Genomic DNA, 20,231 nt, shown 5'->3' on the forward strand with positions numbered 1-20,231 from the left:
GATAAAGCCATGGATGTGCAATATCCAAACCTGAACTCAATCCTACATCCCCAACATGAGTGATAATTCTGAACAAATTATTTAACCTTTCTGGGTAGAGTTTCCTGATCTGTAGAATGGTTTCCTCCACTGATAGGAAGAACTATCAAGCTCTTTAGTGTGCACATGTGGAGGATACTTTTTCAAGTTGAACAACATTTTGTATCTTCAGATATCATGGAGAACTGTTGCTAAAAAAATTGTATGGATTTGACTTTGGGGTTTTAGAGGTGATAAATAGCATAGCTGTAAATAAAAGGAACACTTTGCTAATTCCAGAATGTCTTGGTTATTACCTGACCTGGCATCAGAAGCTGCCTCTCAACATCATTCCTCCCAAAGTCATTGGTCCAGTTTTCCTAACCTAAGTGTCCAAATGGGGACTTGTTAAAGCCACCTAATGACCCCATTTTAACTTAAGTACCTCTTTAAATGCTCTGTCTCCAAACACAGTCACAATCTGAGGTACCAGAGGTTAAATCTATGGTAAATGAATTTGTGTGTGTGTGTGTGTGTGTGTTTGTGTAAAAGGAACTGACATATTTCATAACATGTGCCCATAATTTCTCAGAAGTGTACCACATTGCAATTTATACATTTAGGCATTATTTATTTTTTATTTTTTTGTATTAGAAGTTCCCAAGAATCTTTCCGAGAAAAGTAACATATGATCTTTTAAAATTACATTTGCTATTGTAAAAGAATCCATTTCTTCTTAAAAGATATCTTCCTGGAGCTCTCTGATCTATGTATGCATGCACATGTACACACACACACACACACACACACACACACACACACACACACACGTCTTGTCTCCTCAACATCCTTGTTATACTCATGAGAATTTGCTACTATAATGAAACTCCTCAGGCAGAAAAATTGATAAAGATTAAGCACAGTTTTGGAGGCTGACAGTCCAAACTGCATGATATAGTCTCTGGCAATGGCAACCATGGCAAATGACACAATAATTGTGATTTTGGGAGGAAGGATCACATCCTTCAACAGGAAGTCAGAGAAAGAAAGGCGTCCTCTGATTCCTTCCAAGGGCATGCCTCAGGACCTAAGGACCTCCCACTTGGCACCACCACTTACAGGTCTCACTCCTATCTCCCAGTGCCACCTACCACTCTGCCTGGTCACCAGACCTCAAATGCACGAATCTTTAGGGGGACAAAAACATTCAAACTGTAGCACTGTCAACCCGAGTCCCTGAGTTGGTTTCCTTTTGTCTTAAATCATGTGTACTATTCTTTCTTGGATTTTCACTTTGTTTTGCCAAAGTAAATCTGTGGAAGATACAGAAGTATACTGCTAGACCACCTTTCAGGAAAGGACTCACTGCCCAGCTACAAGGAACACAGCTGACAGTCTATAGGATCCTTCAGTGGTAATCAGTCTCTGGTCAATGCCTGAGCAAGGCAGTGATACAAGAGCCCAATCATTTCTGCCCAACTCAGAACTCCTTTAAAGAGAAATCTTTGCTTTGGAGCTATCAACGGGGCTAGCAGAAACTGTCAGGTCAGCATCAGTGTCCTATGGGTACTCCTACTCAACTTGTGTCCTTTCCTTTTCCACTCACACATGTTACTCCCCAGGAAAAAATTTGCTCTCTAATTCTGCCTCAGCTTCATCATCTTGAAGAACCCATTCAGCATGACATCCTCAAATAATGTGTTGTTTAAATTATTATTTATTTCAAAAAGAATCATATAATTTCGATTTTAGAGACCTTGCAAGTATTAAGTATCTGTTCTAACATGTGATTGCTACCTACTGGGTAGGCAATTCAAGGTTCTAAATTATTTCCCCACAGAACTTTGAAGGCCTCACTCTACTGTCCTCTAAATCCAAGAAGTCTGATCATAATCCAGTTCTTATTCTTTGTAGCTCGTTTGGTTTTTCCCTTGTTTTATTGTGCCTCCCCCTATGAAAACTTAGGGTTTCACCTTCATTCTTCAAGGTTTTAAATTTTACAAGGCTGTGTCAAGGCACATTTGTTTTTTATTCATCCTGTTTGGGTGGCCCTTTTGAATAGATGAACAATGTCTTTCTTCCATTCCTTTCCCCTGCATTGTTTCCTTCTCTCCCTGGAACTTAATAGATAGCTATAATGTCTTTTGGGTCTCTTAGGTTCCTATTTTTATATTTTTTTGCTTTCCATGGCCTGGTGTCTTATGAGATATTTTCCATTTTATCTTCCCTATCTTCATATTTGGTCTTTAGCCATTTCTGATATGTTATTTTTCACCTTAGCCATTGCACTTTAAGTTTTCAAGAACTCTATTATTCTCTAGTGGCTCCTTTTAATATCACCGTGTTCTGGTTTTCATTGTTGCAATACGCTTTGGCTGTCTCTGAGGATATCCATTAGCATTAAAAAACATAGTTCTGTTCTATTCCTCACATTATCTGTTTCCTCCTGGGTCATTTACTTAATTTGTTCATCTTGAACTTTCTTTTTTTTAAGCTGTTGTTTCCTCTCAATTGTCTGGTAAACATATTTTCATATTTATGAATGAACAACTAAAATGATTCATATCATAGAATGGCTGGGTCTTGGGGGACATGCAAGCTTTTTCATTTATGGTGCGTTGTGGGAGAACAGTCATCTGAACCAAGATACCCCAAACTACCAACTCAAGAAGAGACTCATTCTAAAAGTGGGATGGGGTGGCATTCTTTTCTTTCCATGTATATTATTAGGATTTGCTCTGCCTCTCTTCCCAACCTACACCCATCCATGATCTCTCCAAGAAAATCTACTCTGCTTAAGCAGCTCTTCAGGCTGCTCCACCAAAGGATAAATTCAGCAACAGCTGCACAATGTTGTGGACAACTGACCTCTTCACTGTTCTGTGCCTGAACTCTCTTGGGAACTCTACTGAAAGAATGCTTTTGTTTCTGTTAGCTTGCAGAATGTGCATTTTGAACTATAGTTTTCTCTATCTCTATTCCAAGCTATATCCATATAGTCTCATTTGCTTTCCAGCTCCCAGAAATTTAAAAAAATCTCTAGTTTACTGATTGTACCTACTACAGTTTGCCATGTCGCAACAAATCTTTTTCCCTTTTTGTATATCTTTATTATCCTGTTTTCAATGCCCTCCTCCTGGGAAGGAAGGAATGCAATCAAATATGCCAAACAAGACATGCTATTCTGCCCCTTGAATACAGGGAATGAAGATCTAAATGAGGCCAGAACAATGGAAATTTTTGCAGTGAGGCCTGAGAAAAAGAAGGGAATCTCAGGGTTATAGATTAAGAAAAGCTCAGGAACTTTTAGGGGAACTTTTTTCAATATGATATTAGAGCAACATAGACAAGAGCTGAGGGACACCAAGAGAAGCCTTTAAGAAGGCCAAGGTACATTTCATTCTAGGTTTCCTGGAGAAATATCCTTGCATCATTATAATAAATGTTTCTCTTGCTTACACTAGCTCTGTGTGAATTTTTGCTACAAGTAAAAGAGCCAGAAATCATGCATGTCTTGAAATCTGTTACTTAGGCTGGCTGTAGTAAAAGGGGACATACCAAGTATGATGGTTTCTGCCATCCTGCAATGATGGCCATGACTATGATCTCTGCAGATAATAAATGCTTTGTTTGCCACCATAATAAAATGGGAAAAGATAGGAATAAGACAGAGGCTTTTTCCTCTTTACCTAATTTATTTGCTTCTGTCCATAAACGTTAAGGGAGGAGTACAATGTATGTCCCCCAAATCCCACAGAAGTAATTTTTTTTAACTCTAGAAACACTATGTAACTTTAAAGATACATCAGCTTGTTACATGCAAAAATAGAAATTACGTTCAGTAGGAAACAAAAATTAAAACCATCATCATTTTACCCAAATTGTCTATGCTTGCCCTTCTCCCTTCAATTTTAGCTTCTTTGGACCAAGTTTAAGCAACCTTAGGGAAATTGCATTCTCACTTTATAAAATTAATTGCTTTCTTTTTCCTAACTTCACATCATTCTTCGCATACTTCACATTTTCTTAAAGCTTTTATGTTGGGGAATTGCTATCTTATCAGGAGACTTAACCCAACAGCTGCAAATCCTCTTCTACAAATAAGATTAAAATAAGAACTTCAATACAGAAACTCAATTTGATCAAACCAACATCATGCTTCCTTAGTTAAAAGAACCATCATTGGAAGGTTTTTCTGTAGGGCTAACAGAGACCTCAGAATATCACAGAATAGCCACGAGCCACTAACAATTTACTAACCCTCTTTGACTATGACTACAAAACCAGGCCAATGTAACAGGATCACAGGCCTATCTGGGAGGGACTATCTTTGTGAAAATTAATTGTAAGAACAGGATCAAAAAGACATTTTAAGTACCCTTAACTTTCCCGCCCTTCCTCTTCCTGCAGAGTCAGGGGAGCGAGGCCTTCTTTGGTGACTCTGTGATTGTGATGTCGTAAAATAATTTACAAAAGCCGAGGATCTGAGCTGCGTCCCGTGCACCGCTGGGACTTCAACCAGCCCTGCGTGGGGCAGCCGGTTTCCAGACGCCCGAGCGCATCCAGCCAGCCCCGCCCGGGGCACTGGAAGCCGCCAGAGCAGCGGCGGTCAAAGTGAGCCAAGGATCTCTGGCCTCCAAGTGTGGCTGACATTATTGCAGTGATCTAACTACTTGGTTTGGGAAACTCTGGGGGAAGTAACGACTTTTGGTTTTAAAATACGGAAGTTATCAAAAGGCTCGAGCCAGGCAGGAGTCGAACCTACAATCTTCTGATCCGTAGTCAGACGCGTTATCCATTGCGCCACTGGCCCTCCACCGTAAGCCCAAGGGGGGCCTTCAGAATGACACCGTAGTAAGGCGGGACCTGACAGTCACCCAGAGGGGAAACATGGGCTAGCAAAGGAAGGCTGCGACAGACAGGTAGCGGAGGAGTCGCAGAGTCTAGGCACAACCGACAGGGACTCGGGTTAGGGTCCTTCCCAGGGTCTCGGGCTTGCGAAGTAGAGACGGGGGCGGAGAGGAACGGGGCGGGTCTGTCTTCTTACGCACGCGTATAACTTCACACCGGCAAGTGCGGTTGGGCTCTTCGAAGTGCGCATGCTCATGCTCTCAGCCAACCACGAGAGCATTCTGACTCCTAAGTGTTCAATCTCAGGGGGCGCGCCCGCTCCTCTCGTCCCTTCGATAGCTCAGCTGGTAGAGCGGAGGACTGTAGCTGTTCCTTAGCAAGAGAGATCCTTAGGTCGCTGGTTCGATTCCGGCTCGAAGGAGACTGGTGTTTTTTTTTCCTCCCCGGCTTCCTATGACTTACAAGCCCTTTCTTCTCAGGATGTGCCCCTCAGTCGATCATAGCACCCCAAAGAACAGTTTGGCAGCTCGGCACTTTGGCACCAACGTGGGTCGGTGACATCCCACGTGTGAAACCTTTTGCGATCCCAGAGCGAGGACATGCTCGGGCCAGTTAGTTACAAAGTGCGGCTGTTTGTGTTTGTTCCTTAAGCTTCTCTGGCGTTTCCCGAGTTATTAAAAACAAAACAAAACAAAAACGGGAGAGAACGCGGCCAAGCCGGTCCCAGGCAGAAGAGCCTCTTAGTAAACCCGGGGCAGCTTCTGCTCAGGCTGCGCTGAGGAGGTGGGAAGAGCCGTCTCGTACTCCCGGGCCCTGGGAACAGGAAAGCAGGGCACACCGCACGGAGTCTAGAAAGTGAGGCGACGTTATGGGAACAAGACCAGAGGGGAGTCGCCCGCTCCCTTCGATAGCTCAGCTGGTAGAGCGGAGGACTGTAGGTTGTATTTCCGTGGCCATCCTTAGGTCGCTGGTTCGACTCCGGCTCGAAGGAAGGGCGGTTTATTTTTGTCACTTTGGTTTCAGTTACTAGACAAGATCAAAAGTGGTTTAAAAAAAAAAAAAATTATCTTCACTTCTCCCTGCTCTGTCCCTCCTCTAGAGGAACAGATAACCAGCCGTGCCCAGCGGTGGGGGATTAGCTCAAATGGTAGAGCGCTCGCTTAGCATGCGAGAGGTAGCGGGATCGATGCCCGCATCCTCCAGTTTTCTTCCTGGTCTCACTTTGTAGTTTTTCATGCAGTTCGCTCTCAATCTGAAACCTAGGCAGAAAGTCAGACTTTAGGCAAGAGAAAGGTAAAGTAAAGCTTGAGGTTACTGCTCGGTAAAACACCCCAGAGGATGGTCAATGGGTGTTGGCAGTTTCTCTAGAAGTTTCTTTAAAAATCAGATCCATTTTCTTTGGGAAATCAACGAAGTTGGTTGTCTTTCTTTCACAGATGGTAACAAACTGCCTTTATATATCTCTTGCTGCTCCGGATCCTATGTGATTTGTGTTTGATGTATGGACTGCCGGGAGTTAGGGGAAACCAGACCGGGAAACAAGCAGGAAACTTGGAAAGGGACACTGACTGCTTGACTCCTCTGTTAGGCGAGGGGCAGGGCAGGCTAAGGCAAGGGTGGAACGTGGAGGAGTCAGGGAGTGACGGTTTGCTTTTGGAAGGGGGTTCTAGTGTCCGTGTCCTCCTGGGAAGTAATTGTGGAAAGTTAGTTATGAGCACTGAGAAATATAAATGAATATAGTAAGAAGGAGTGTTTTCCAACTCATTTCTATGAGGTCAACTTTAACAAAACCAGGCAAAGACATTACAAGAAAATAAAACTGTAGGACAATACAGTTGTCCTTAATGAACAGAGATGTAAATATTCTCAACAAAAATTTAGCTGCTTAAATCCAACAATACATAAAAAGAAAAATATATTATGACCAAGGGAATTTATTTCAGGAATACAAGACTGGTTCAACTTTCAAAAATTAATGTAATTCATCATATTAAACAGACTAAAGAAACATTTGACCAAATTCGATTTCCATTCCTCATTTTAAAAACTGACAGCAAACTTGGAAGGGAGGGGAATTTCATCAATCTAATGTAGGCATCCATGAAAAACACACAGTAACATTATATTTAATAGAAAAGACTAAGATGGGTATGGTGGTACACACCTGTAATCCCAGCAACTCGGGATACTGAGGCAGGAGGACTGCAAGTTCAAGGCTATCCTCAGCAATTTGGCAAGGCCCTCAGCAATTTAGCTTAAGACCCTGTCTCAAAATAAAAAATAAAATGGGCAAGGCATGTGGCTCAGTGCTAAAGCCACTCTGGGTTTTATCCCTTCTTTCAAAACTGAAAATAAAAAGTAGTTAAAGACTAAATGCTTTCCTTCAAAGATCAGGAGTAAGATCAGGATGTACTTTCTGGGTTTTTGATAATAGCCAGCACAATAAGGTTAAAAATAGAAGAAGAGAAGAGGAGGAGGAGGAGGAGGAGGGGGAGGGGAAGGGGGAAGGAGGGAGGGGGAGGAGGAGGACTATCATTTTTAAAAACATTGATTACATGTTGGGATGGTAATATTTTGGCTATATATTAATAGAATTAGTTTCATTTGTTTCTTCTTAGCTTTTTCAATGTAGCTGCTAGAAAATTTAAAAATCATATACATGACTCATATTTGTCACATCTTATTTCTATGGATAGTGCAGGTTGGAGATGGGGCAGTTCACGTCAGGCCTTAGGACTTACAGTGATTGATGTCTTTTTCATGGGGTGATGTGACAGTTCCTGGAGTGATGTGTAAGAAATGAATTGCAGAAGGCAAGAGTGAATTTAGAGAAATCAGTTAGGAAAATGGGGTGTAAGGGAAGCGGAAGGTGGGTGATGGTAGGGGTGGAGCTCAGGAGGCCCTGAAACCCAGGGGAGGACTTCAGACAGGCAACAATGGAAGGACCTTGGGCTATAAAGTATTTGCTACTTTTTGGAACAACTGTTGCTGTTTCTTTCTGGCACTTGAATTATGCCAATAAATGTTCAGAGGAAAGTACAATATGTTAGTTTTCTAACATTTCCTTAGAGATCTTTATGATGAAGTAAAATTTATAAACAACAGATTTGAAACAGAAGCAATTATCAAGATGAAACAAAAAAAGCTTTGAACCAGAAGTTTGCAATCTAATGAAAGAAGTGTCACATAGTGTTAGCTTCTGCTAAGTGCTTATCAAGTTAGTTCATTTCTCTGTGGTTTTCAATTTTATAAATTATTTGTTTTTCATTAAAAATGTTAGAATCATATATGCATGTTGCCTATTTTCAGAAACAATTAAATTGAAAAGATTACAAGGTAGACAGAAGGAAAAGTATTAAGTATTGTATAGACGAAACGGCCTAAGGAGATGACATGAATCCTTTTTACTGGAGAAGTGTTGTGTTTTGTTTTGTTTTCCCCCTAATAACTTTAAAAGTTAAGGAGGCAAACTCTTAAGACAACTAATGATTAAATAGTGCTTTCCTGAAGCATACCTTGAACTCTAGCATACCAAAATAAATAACATTATATACCTACCCGTCTCTTGCCAGATACACTCTATCTGGTAGGACCAATAAACAGAACCTGCTGCCTAGAACACCAACTAGTTCACCTAAATTTCACCACTGACCTTATATGGTGCTCTCCCTAATTAAATTATGGATGGATGGATGGATGGATGGACAGACAGACGGTTGAGTAGTTGTATGGATGGATGGATATTGCAAAGAAGAATTAATAATCTTGCATCTTTAAGAGGACTTGGCTTGCACAAGATTAAGAGTTGGTCCTTTGTTTTGCATGGGATTAAAATATTTTTCAAGAGATTTAACTTATGCTGGAGTTGAGCTGAAAGTTTTAGGCTGCTAATGCCTTAGTGTTTCAACCTTTCCAACCCTCCTTCTTCTACAGTCCTTAACTCTATGCCCGCACAGCCACATCATCTGGTGTCCTTTCCGTGTTTTACTGACTTAGTCAGCCACCAAATCTCTTATATGAGCTACAAGAAATCAAGAATTCCCCTTCTTCTCTCTGTTAGAGGTTGAGCCAGAAGCAAGGTCAACTTTCTAATTCCCATTGTCTTCTCTCCCACTAGGTTTGTCCTCTATCTGCCTTACCACTTCCTATAAACAGTATCTTTTTAATTTCCTTTAGTTCTTTCTTCCATCTGTCCATAAATCCTGTTTTGTTTGATCAACATACTTGTTGAGCTAAGCTCTACTATTTTCTAGTACCTGGACTTTCAATTACCTGTGCTAAAGAGACAAAAGAGAACATGAGTAAATTAAATGCCAAGGTTGTTCTTGAATCTTCAAGAAAATAGCACCCCTGACCTTAATTCCTTTTCTAATGCCTTATATCTTCAGAATACTCAGAACTATTTTGAAAGTTGGGATGAAAAGTCTACTTTGGTCTTCTAGCATTCTGTGGCCAGTGGGGGTTCATATCACCCTAGCTATAGTACAGAATCCACCAAAAGTGGGTGATCCAGTTCCTGTTGGTGAATCTTTCAAATGCATTTTAATTTTCTCCCCAATTTTTTTTTTTATATTTCATGTTCCAGAGCTGATTGTTCATTGTAGTACCACTAACCATATGAGGCCATTCAAATATAAATTTAAATCAAATAAAGCTTTAAATTCAGTTCCAGAGTTGCACTGTACACATTCTAAGTACTCAGTAGTCACATGTGGCTAGAGGTTGAACACCACAGATACACAACATTTCCATCATTGCAGACTTTTTTTTTTTTTTCTTTTTTGAGGTACTTGGGACTAAGCCTAGGGACACTTTACCACTGAGCTACATTCCCAGTTCTTTTTTTATTTTTTATTTTGAGACAGGGTCTTGCTAAGCTGCTGGGGCTGGCCTTGAACCTGGGATCCTCCTTTCTCAGCCTCCATAGTCCTTGGGATTACAGCTATGCACCACCATGCCCGAATCATTGCAAACCATTCTAATGGACAGCACTACTGTAGTTCATGGGAGTAGCACAGCTTCCAGGGTGAGACCATGAGCCCTGTAATCAAAAGATGAGTCTTCAAGTGTGAGTCACAAACTTAGCAATCATATGACTTTGGACAACTACTTTGTTCAGCTCTATGACAGTAATAATACCTGTTAGGTGGAGCTATTATACAAAGCAATTGGTACTCAGTACATGTTTATTTTATTTGTTGTGCTGACATAAAAGTAAAAGTAATTTTAGAATCCCCCTTTCTCCCTTCCTGAGGTTAAAAAAAAAAGCACTAACATTTTATTACATAATAAAGAATTTGGCTGGCCTTTATCCTGAGTTCCTGGGAGGAAGCCTCTGGATTTTTAGGATTTCCTAAGTGGTAGGCATGTCTCTGTGTTATTCATTGTGGGCCCCAATAATTGAGACTGATAAGATGACTCAAGAGAGGGCCAATCAGGACAGAAAGAGCAACCTTGTGATTAGACTGCTGGGGTTTTGAGCTATGTAGTATCAGCCCAGCCTCCAGGAAGGGAAGGAGGATTGAAGACTGAGTTCAGTCACATGGCCAATGACTCAATCAGTAATTCCCACATAATAAAACCCAGATAAAAGTTCTGGACACAGGAGCCTGGGGGAGCTTCCCTGGTTAACAGGACCTGTTGTTTTGTTACCCGTCTTGTGCTAGAGGGTGATGCATGCTAACTCCAATGGGGTGTGAGGGCAGGGGATATAGAAGTTCATATTTGGGAACCCCCATTCAGACCCGTAGCCTATGTTTTTCTTCTTTGACCCTGTCTTAATTTGTATCTGTCTCCTCCCCATAAAATTGTAATCGTCACTTTAATGCTTTCCTGAGTTCTGTGTCACTCTTGGGTCAAAAGTGCCAGGGACCTGGGAACCCCTGTTTTCAGGTGGAGTTTGAAGTGAGGGCAGTCCTATGGTGCCTACCTCCAGATAAGGAGGGTCAGAAGGATCACAGACGTCCACATCATTCCTGTCCCTGACCCCTGAAACCTGCTTCCATTTGGTCTGGAGGCTAGAGTTTGAAAAATGTCAAAATCCTTGTTGTCATCTCTTAATACCAAATCCACTCTTGAGTGCCTGCTCAGTTTCTTGGGGAACCATGTTATTTCCCCCCCACACACTTCTCTGGAGGAATGGGAAGCTGTTGGAGAAGGGTAGTGATGGTTTTGCTTCAGTTTCTCAGTGTGTCTAAACATGCTCCTGCCCCAGGTCGGTGGACTCTGGAATTGCTCCCAATGGCTTCAAGCCCTGTCCTCATGTACATGGTGAGTGCCAAGGTGAGAGAAGGGGAGGGAGTAGTGCACCCCTTCTTCACAGTCCAGGATACCTCCAAGAAACTTTGCTGGTTTTCATGACTCTGAGGAGGCGCAAGTCCACTCTAAATCCCAGAACCCTGAAGATGTCTTCAATCCAATTCAGTTACAGAATGGTCCCTATCTCCTGGACTTTGAAGGATTTCGGAGTCGACTAAAATATTCTGGCTCCACCCTAGTTTGGAGCACTGCCACCATGTGTGATTAAATCAGTCAGGGTCACTCCAGATGAATTGGATTGGCACTGAATGATAGAGATAGAGAAAATATCTTTTTCTTGGGGTCCAGCCACATCTCCTCGGCCCCAGCTCCCACAAGGGAAGCAAGAGAGACAGACAAAAGAGAGAGAGGGAGCACGCCTGAAGCCTTGTTTATTGAGGGGAAGACAAATGAGGCAAAGGATTGGGCTTCAGGAGTGTGTAGCCCAGTCTCATTGGGTGACGCCCACTCCCAGAGGTTCATTGCCGGTGGAGGTGAGATCCACCTGTTTCCCCAGGAAGTTGAAACCAGTCTCACACTTCCATAGCTCAAGGCTAAGGGTGCTCAGCTCCTAAGTGGCAGCTTCCGACAGAGCACTTTCTCTGTGTCCCACTCCCAACCCTTACACCCACCCCATAGATGACTGGTTTCTGAGAGGAGAGAGGAGCAAGAGATGGGAAAAAGAGAATGAGGAGGGGAAAGTGGGTATTATCCACTGACTTGACTCACAATCCTATGGGGGTTTTGCTTGCTTTGGGTATGGCCTCCAGAGACAGTTCTAGGAAAAAGTGGAAGGCAGAGGGAAAGAAGGATCATCAAATTACACAACTGGGGATTTTCAGCATCAAAAGAAATACTGTTTCGATTTTTCTCCTAAAGATGCTGCTAAGCTAGATATGAACCCCACTCACTTATAGATGAGAGAACTGAAATCCAGCAAGACGAGGTCACTTTTCCAAGACTACAAAGTGAGGTGGACACAGAGGCCAAAGAGGAGCCTGTCTCCTGACTCACTCTGTAACCCTCTCTGCAGTGTCACTTACTGCTCACACTCAAGGCATCTGAGTCATCTCTGTGGATTCGACTTTCATAACAACCTCAGAGTTCACTTCCTCCTTTCCTTCCCTGGTGCCATCACCCCATGCCAGGCCTTTGTGACCTCTCACCTGGACTATCACCTTCCAATCTGGTCTTTAGCCAGGTTACGGGCACTCTTCATCTGTCCCTTTCACCACTGCAGGATTAACCTACCCAACACACATTCTCATAGGAGTGTCCCTGAGAGAAGCTCTTAATGACTTCCTGATGTCTAATTTATTAAGTGTCAGAAACTCTTCAGTCCAGTGTTCACAGCCTGCCAATGCATCAGCAGCATGCTCTGCACTCCAGCCTAAACCACTATATCCTCCGAGACTCCTGCTCACCTGCACCTCCCTGCCTTGCTTCTTCTATCTCACCTGAAAAGCCCCACCTGTGACTCACCTAGCAACATATTTTTCTGTTTAAGTTCCTCAGTGGCTCTATTCAAAAGCTACCCTCATCCATGAAGCTTCGCTCAGTCCTCCCACCCTAAAAGCTTATAGCTCCTTATCACACTTTCTTTTGAACTACTGTTCTATGTATGCATATCTTATCTCTATTAGGCTCAGCTCCTTGAGGACATGGCTTGTGTCTTGTTTATCTTTTGTTCCCCAGAGCCTTGCACAATGGAGATACCAGATAAACATTTGATGGATTTAAAAAAATATATTTATTTTTTATTTGTTCTATTTGTACATGACAGCAGAATGCATTTCGATTCATCATACACAAATGGAGCGCAACATTTCAATTCTCTGGTTGTACATGGTGTAGAGATGCACCATTCGTGCAATCATACATGTACCTAGGGTAAGGATATCCATCTCATTCCACCATCTTTCCTACCCTCATAACCCCTCCTCACCCTCCCCTTTGCCCAATCCATATTGTTCCTCCATTCTTCCCATACTCCCCCACCCCCGCCCATCATAGATCAGCATCCACTAATCAGAGAAAACATTCAGCCTTTGGTTTTTTTGGGATTGGCTTGCTTTGCTTAGCACAATATTCTCCAACTCCATCCATTTACCTGCAAATGCCATAATTTTATTCTCTTTTAATGCTGAGTAATAATCCATGTGTATAATATATACCACAGTTTCTTTACCCATACTTGATGAATGTTTTTTAAGGCAATGACTTCTTTCTATATGAATAAGCTCTGCTACAATGTACAGTCGTGTGCAGCATTACAACTTTTCAGTCAATGATGGACCAACTACATGCCCAGTAATGCTCCCATGAGATTGTTTTGCCTAATGATGTCTTAGCTGTCATAATGTTCTGCACAACACATTACGCACATGTTAAAAGTGATGCTATGTAAGGAAGTCTAGGCTATTGTGTGTGTGTTTTTGTCTTAATTTTTAACAAAAGCATTTAAAAATGAAAACTACAAATAGAAAAATATTAAAGAATTTTCATTTCTTCTTTAGAAAACTTACAAAAGTATTCTTGTGTAACTGTACAATGTGTTTGGGTTTAATAAATATTATTGCAAAAGAGTCAAAAAGTTAAAAAATTAAAAAGTGCATAAAATAAAAAGTTACAGTAAGTTCAGTTCAATTTATTATTGAAGAAAGGAAAAATTTTAATACATTTAATGCAGCCTAAGTGTGTGATATTTATAAAGTCTACAGGGGCATCCAGTCATGTCCTCAGCCTTCACATGCACTCACCACTCATCCAGAGCAACTTTCAGTCCTGTGAGCTCCATTCATGGTAAGTGCCATCCGGGTATACCATCTCTTATATTTTATATCATATTTTCACTATACCTTTTCTATATTCAGATATGCATATACATGTATGTATAATTATTTTTGTGCTACAGTTGCTTAGAGTGTTTAGTACAACACTGTGCTGTTTAGGTTGTTGGTAGGAGTGATAAGATGCACCATATAGCCTCAGTATGCAGCAGGCTAGACCATCTAATTTTCTCTAAATACTCTAGGATGTTCACACAATGACAAAATTGCCTAGCAATGAATTTCTCAGAATCCATCCCTGTTGTTAATCAACCTATACCATTAGTTTAAGTTGCTGAGATGGTTAAATTTGATTGTCAACTAGATCGAGAGAGTTCTGGAAATCAAATGAAGCAGACTGCTGGATGTGTCTGTGAGGGAACTGTCAGAGGTAATTGAGGGGGATAAGTGAACTGAGTAGGGAAGACCTACCCTGAATGTGGGAAGCTCAGTCCAATAGGCTGGGGACCTGGATGGAACAAAAACTACATGTGTGCAAGCTCCTGACTCTCCTTGAGCAGGTGTGGTTTTCTCCATTGCCATCATCCCAGGACATCAGACTCTTCAGCCTTTGAACATGGATTTGTACCAGCAAGTCTCCAGGGAGCTTCCAGGCCGTCAGCCTCAGATTGCATCATTTGTTTCTCATGTTCTGAGGCTCCCAACTTCTTGCATTGAGCTCTCCATCCTGCAGAAGGGCATTGTGAAGCCCTTCAGCCCCTGACCCTATAATCCAATCTAATAGAAAGCTCTTTTAATTATATATACATTTTATTGCTTCTATTCCTCTGGAGAGCCCTGGTTAATACAAGTGTTATTCCTTAGTTTGCAAGATCTTACACTTTTACAGTAGAAACTTCTTCTTCCCTAAAAATTATCTCACATATTGTCCTCAGACTTCCATAGTCAAAGTAATGATAAACAGAATTAACTGCCTAGTCTAGGTGACCAGATGTAAATCAGTAAAAAAATTTCATCAGTTTCCTTTTCACTAAATAAGTTACTAAATAAATATTGAAAAATATTAGCAGAATCATCCCAAGATCCCTGAAGTGTTTATGAATACATATAACTTATTATTAGGTAACAGAGCTTATTATTAGATCATCAATAAGCTCTCAGTGCACACAGCACTAAGTCGACACATAACCAGTCACCCTGATCTACCCTTTACTGATAATTAAGTACATTGGGGATTGTGAACAAAATGTATTCTTTATTCAAGGTTTTTAAAATCAAGGAGAAACAGGATACAAATTCATCCTGTAAAAACAGTCATGATTTTTTTCTTTCAGTTTTTAATCATTCAAAAAATTTTAAATACAGTTAAACAGTTGTTTCACAAAATCCTGGCAAATATCAGAATCTATGTTTATAACTTAAGAGTAGACCGAGAATATCAGAAATGTCCAGGAAAGCTCTAATTTTAAATTTCACTTGGAGGAAGGAGCAGATGCACAACTATTTCAGAAGTAGATCAGACAGAGATATGGAAGAACTATGTTTTCATTTCAGTTGTAGATGGCACTGATATCTGTCCCCTGACATGTGGCCAAAGGAAATCATGGTTCTGCTAGCCACAGGCCAGCTACTATACCACTACAAATTATTGTCATGAATTAAATTTAAATTTTTAAAGAAAATAAAATTTTCTTTGTGTTTTTGGATGTGTATAGGGGTTAGGGAATAGGATGAAAGAGGGTTAGGGAGGAAGGAAAGCAACGTGTAAAAGAATTTTTAGTTTTTTTTTTGTTTTAATCGGATTATCAACTGGGTGTTTTTGTTTTGTTTTGTTTTGTTCTGTTCTGTTTCAATTTTGTAGACATCTTTATTGTGAAAGGATTTGAATTCAGCTTTTCAATTGGAATTTCCCCCTGACTACAACCCTGGCAAATGTGAGGGATTTAATATTAAATAAGTCATTTTAGATGGCTACCTATGTGAAGCCATGATAATGATGTTCAAGACGAGTTTTTATTATTATTTTTTTTTTTCCTAAGCAGGTACTGTCAGGCTACTTTCCTTGACTCAGTTTCTGATTTCTCAAGGCAGAAATGGTGTTCACTGTACAGTTAGACTCTTGGGCTGCATTCTGCCCTTCCTGAAGAAGCCTGTCACCAAGTTCCTCCCCAGTGCTGGCTGAGGCAGGTCTCAGGGGCCAGGCACGCACATTTGCATTTGTTGTTGACAACTGTCAGCTTCTACCTCCTTCCCCCCACCACCCCTGTCTAAATGGGGTTTGTAATCCTCCTTCCCACCCACTCTCTTCACTCCCAGGGGCAAGAATGTTGACTCCTGCTCTCTGTCACCTGTCAGAATCCATCCTCCTGTCACTGGCTTATATGGACAAGTCGGCCCACTGTCACGTGACGTTGGGCTGCTAAAAACAGCTCGGGCTCCACTCTGAACGAGGGCCTGAAACAATGTCCTCCACCAAGAGAAACATAAAGGACACTTGATCATACAGTCCTTGGAATTATTTCCAGGAAACACTTGCCGAGGCCATTCGGAGCACCCTTTCCCTGGCAGGGCACTCAGGGACGGCCAGGAGATGAGTGCATCTCTGAATTACAAGTCTTTTTCCAAAGAGCAACAGACCATGGATAACTTGGAGAAGCAACTTATCTGTCCCATCTGCCTGGAGATGTTCACGAAGCCCGTGGTCATTCTCCCCTGTCAGCACAACCTGTGCCGGAAGTGTGCCAGCGACATTTTCCAGGTAGGCTTGTTTGGGATTTGGGGGTGCAAAAGATCCCCTCCTCTCCAAATCAAGTGCTTCATATCGAAGTCGACTCCTTTAGAAAACTTTATATAAACAGCATTTATTTTCAATTTAAAATACAAATCTAGCTGTATTTTCAATTCTAAGAATCACATTTGTTTTTTTAATAAAACCCAATCATTGAATTTGTTTCAAAGTCAAAAATGAATTACTACCCAAGACACAAATGTTGGTGTTTCTGGCTGAAACCTTTGGTTATGAAAACACTGGGTGGAAAAATGCCTCATGCTGACTGATACATTGCAGGTGCCTGTGGATAAGGACTGGCTCTCTGCTCCAGGACCACTGGCACTAAAGCCCTGAGGGATTATCTTATGCCAAGCTTAAAGTAGAAATCCATGTTGTTTGTAATCACAGAGAGTGAAAATAAGTCTCAGGAAAGCTCCCTGTGATGTGACTCAATTCCTCTTTCCTTGCTTGGCAAGAATAGGCCTCTAACCCGTATTTGCCGACAAGAGGAGGTACCACGGTGGCATCAGGGGGCCGATTCCGATGCCCCTCCTGTAGACACGAAGTGGTTCTGGACAGACACGGGGTCTATGGACTTCAGAGGAACCTGCTGGTAGAAAATATCATCGACATCTACAAGCAGGAGTCCACCAGGTAACACTCTTCCATGTGCCAAATCCTTTTGATGCTTGTTTGTATTTGTTTGTGTTTTTTCAAAGGGTTGCCACACTGAATGACCAGAGACTGACTGTTTTATAGTAAAGGGATTTTCCAAGTCAATCCTTCCCAATGGGACTGAGAGTCGCTCATGGGAAGAGAGAAGGGAACTGGTGTTCAGCTTTGGTATCATGTAAGAATGAAGTGACTCATTAGCACTAATCCATCCCAGATGGTGATGCTGAAAGAGGCATGCGGTGGCCCTCCCCTGAAAGCCTTGTAGTACATACATTTTAGACATTTTTTGCACATTACAGATCCTTTGTATTTCCAGACCCTTCATAGCAGAAAAATTCCAGTGCAAATATAAAGTTAACAGAAATGGCATCTTCCAAAATAGCCCAGTTTTTAGTTCAGACATTCTTGCCCTTAAAATTATCTAGCTAATAATAAGAAAAACAAAATCCTCTGACATTGTCACCAGTTTGAATCTATGAGAAATTCAAAGGCAGATATCAATCCTGGCCTTTACAGACTTACAGTTTAGAGACATGGGAGGGGGAAAAAATTAAGTCCAGGCTGTATATTACATTTGCTGTATACTTTTAGCATTTACTTGATTGATTGTTATATACATCCATCCCTTTAAAAAAATATTAAAGGTTTCTTATTTATGGAACCACATTGGCCATGCAGTTTCTTTCCTAGAGACAACACTGCAAAAATATATTCCTAGAAGGCACAGAGTGAAGAGCCTTTTCACTATTGTGCACAGCTCAGTCCAGTCCACAAAGCTCGGTAGCAATATGGAGACCCTCTAGAAATGGCCTCATTGAGATTCTTATTCAGGGTCATGTATTTATAGAACATCTGTTAGGTTTTAAGAGCCTTGTGCTTTAGAAGGAAAGCTGTTCTACAAATCTAACCTATAATTATTATAATTATTATGGCTATTAGTTTCTGCTTGAGATTCAAAACTTAATTAGATAGTACCAGGATATACATGGGATTGGGGAAGAAGAATGGTTAATGACTTATTGCAGAAATTGCAGCCACTTGTTTCCCTTGCTTCCAAAATCTCCTGACAAGAAAGAAAGTACTACTGTTGTTATCACATCAGAGATCTGATCTCACTGAATTTTGTTACTTAAAGTGCAAATGCACAAATTGTCTTTTAAAAAATGAACCAATTAATAATCAACCAATTATTAAAACGAATTTCTATGATAGCTATTTTAGTGCCTAGTACAGGAATTGGCTTATTTTGCTTAGCATGAAATTCTCGCCTTACATCAGATAGTTGCTCTCTAAGCTTACATTAATAATGACATTAATATTATTACATTAACTATATTAATTTTCTCACGGGTTGCCACAGTGGGAACTTGAAACATGAAAAAAAACAATACTTGTTATGAAATCCAGAGGAGAGGAGGTGTTAAAACTTATGGCATTAGAAAAACCACAGAAACACTTGCTTACTTGAGCCATAAACTCGGGTTGTTGCCGCTACCAAAAATAGTGCCGAGGAACTGGGAAGCAAATTGCATGAAAGGAATGAACCAAATTTCTAAAAAAATAAGCTCATAATCAAGAATAAGTTTGCTTTTTTTTGATTATCAAATTTTTCCTATGTTGTTTCTTAAACATGAGACTTGCCTTTAAGGCATTTTAACTTGGTGGTCAAACCACAAGTGGCCCAGAAGGCTTGGTCACAGGTCTGGGCATGGAGTCAGTTGTTCTCTGGAGGCTGGAAGTCTTGACAGATCAGAACTTTGAACCTCAGGGTACATTAGACAACCCTGGAATAACCTTGGATAAGAAGAGTGAAATGAGCCCTGCTGTGGCCATTGGGACGACAAAGGAAAGGGGAGGAGGTGTCAACAATGGACCATGGGTACTGGGCAACTCTGGCCTCTTACAGAACACCTAGAGACTGTAATTCTCCACAAATCCTGGCCTTATCTAGAATAGGGCATGGCACTAAACTAGTCTCAGTTTGGGGGTTTGGCAGGAGAAGAAATTAATTTGGTTAATATTAAGAATAAACAGTAATGAACTTTTAAAGTATAATAAGCAAAATTACTATGTGCTATGGGTAAGACACTGTTCAGGGTGCTTTATGTGTCAATTTTGTGCGATTCTTTAATTCTTACACAATCCTCTGAGGTGATACTTCTGCTGCTGATGATAATGATTACTATTACTGCCCTATTAAAAATCTTTATTATTTATTTATTTATTTTAAAGTTTAATAATTGTTTTTTTTATTTGTTCTAATTAGTTATACATGACAGTAGCATGCATTTTGACACATCATACATAAATAGAATATAATTTTCTCATTCTCCTGGTTGTACATGATATAGAATTATACCAGTTGTGCAGTCTTATATGCACATAGCTTAGTAATGTCTGATTCAGTTCACTGTCTTCTCACCCCCATATTCCCCCCACCCCCATCCCTTCACTCCCCTCTGTCTAATCCAAAGTACTTCTATTCTTCCCTAGGCCCATTCACTTATTGTGAATTAGCATCTGCATATCAGAGAAAACATCCAGCCTTTGGCTCTTTGGAATTGGCTTATTTTGCTTAGCATGATATTCTCCAGCTCCATCCATTTACCTGCAAATGCCATGATTTCATTCTTCTTAAGGCTGGGTAATATTCCATTGTGTATATATACACCACATTTTCTTTATCCATTCATCTCTTAAAGGGCATTTAGGTTGCTTCCACAGTTTATCTATTGTGAATTGAGCTGCTATAAACATCAATGTGGTTGCATTACTATAGTATGCTGATTTTAAGTCCTTTGGGTATAATCGAGGAGTGAGAGAGTTGGGTC

General features: G+C 40.9%; 1 protein-coding gene and 4 non-coding genes across 7 annotated transcripts in view; 4 read left to right on the forward strand and 1 right to left on the reverse strand.

Annotated features, from left to right (window-relative positions):
• Positions 1 to 4,758: 4,758 nt before the first annotated feature.
• Positions 4,759 to 4,831, reverse strand: Trnar-acg (transfer RNA arginine (anticodon ACG)). The gene has a single exon. It is a non-coding gene; the product is annotated as a tRNA-Arg (tRNA).
• A 367-nt stretch (positions 4,832 to 5,198) lies between these two features.
• Positions 5,199 to 5,290, forward strand: Trnay-gua (transfer RNA tyrosine (anticodon GUA)). Its single transcript is given in 2 exon segments — positions 5,199 to 5,235; positions 5,255 to 5,290. It is a non-coding gene; the product is annotated as a tRNA-Tyr (tRNA).
• A 480-nt stretch (positions 5,291 to 5,770) lies between these two features.
• Trnay-gua (transfer RNA tyrosine (anticodon GUA)) lies at positions 5,771 to 5,860 on the forward strand. Its single transcript is given in 2 exon segments — positions 5,771 to 5,807; positions 5,825 to 5,860. It is a non-coding gene; the product is annotated as a tRNA-Tyr (tRNA).
• A 138-nt stretch (positions 5,861 to 5,998) lies between these two features.
• On the forward strand, positions 5,999 to 6,071 carry Trnaa-agc (transfer RNA alanine (anticodon AGC)). Its single transcript has one exon. It is a non-coding gene; the product is annotated as a tRNA-Ala (tRNA).
• A 10,150-nt stretch (positions 6,072 to 16,221) lies between these two features.
• The window catches only part of Trim55 (tripartite motif containing 55), a 54,067-nt gene continuing 50,057 nt past the window's right edge, over positions 16,222 to 20,231 (forward strand). For all 3 annotated transcript variants that reach the window (XM_005322951.5, XM_005322954.5, XM_078017100.1), the window contains exons 1-2: positions 16,222 to 16,713; positions 17,207 to 17,379. In XM_005322951.5, the coding sequence (XP_005323008.1) occupies positions 16,546 to 16,713; positions 17,207 to 17,379 (341 nt within the window). In that variant the 5' untranslated portion in view covers positions 16,222 to 16,545. The remainder of the gene's footprint in view (positions 16,714 to 17,206; positions 17,380 to 20,231) is intronic.

The sequence above is a fragment of the Ictidomys tridecemlineatus genome, chromosome 7, assembly GCF_052094955.1.
Source record: "Ictidomys tridecemlineatus isolate mIctTri1 chromosome 7, mIctTri1.hap1, whole genome shotgun sequence".
In the NCBI taxonomy this organism is placed as follows: Eukaryota; Metazoa; Chordata; class Mammalia; order Rodentia; family Sciuridae; genus Ictidomys; species Ictidomys tridecemlineatus.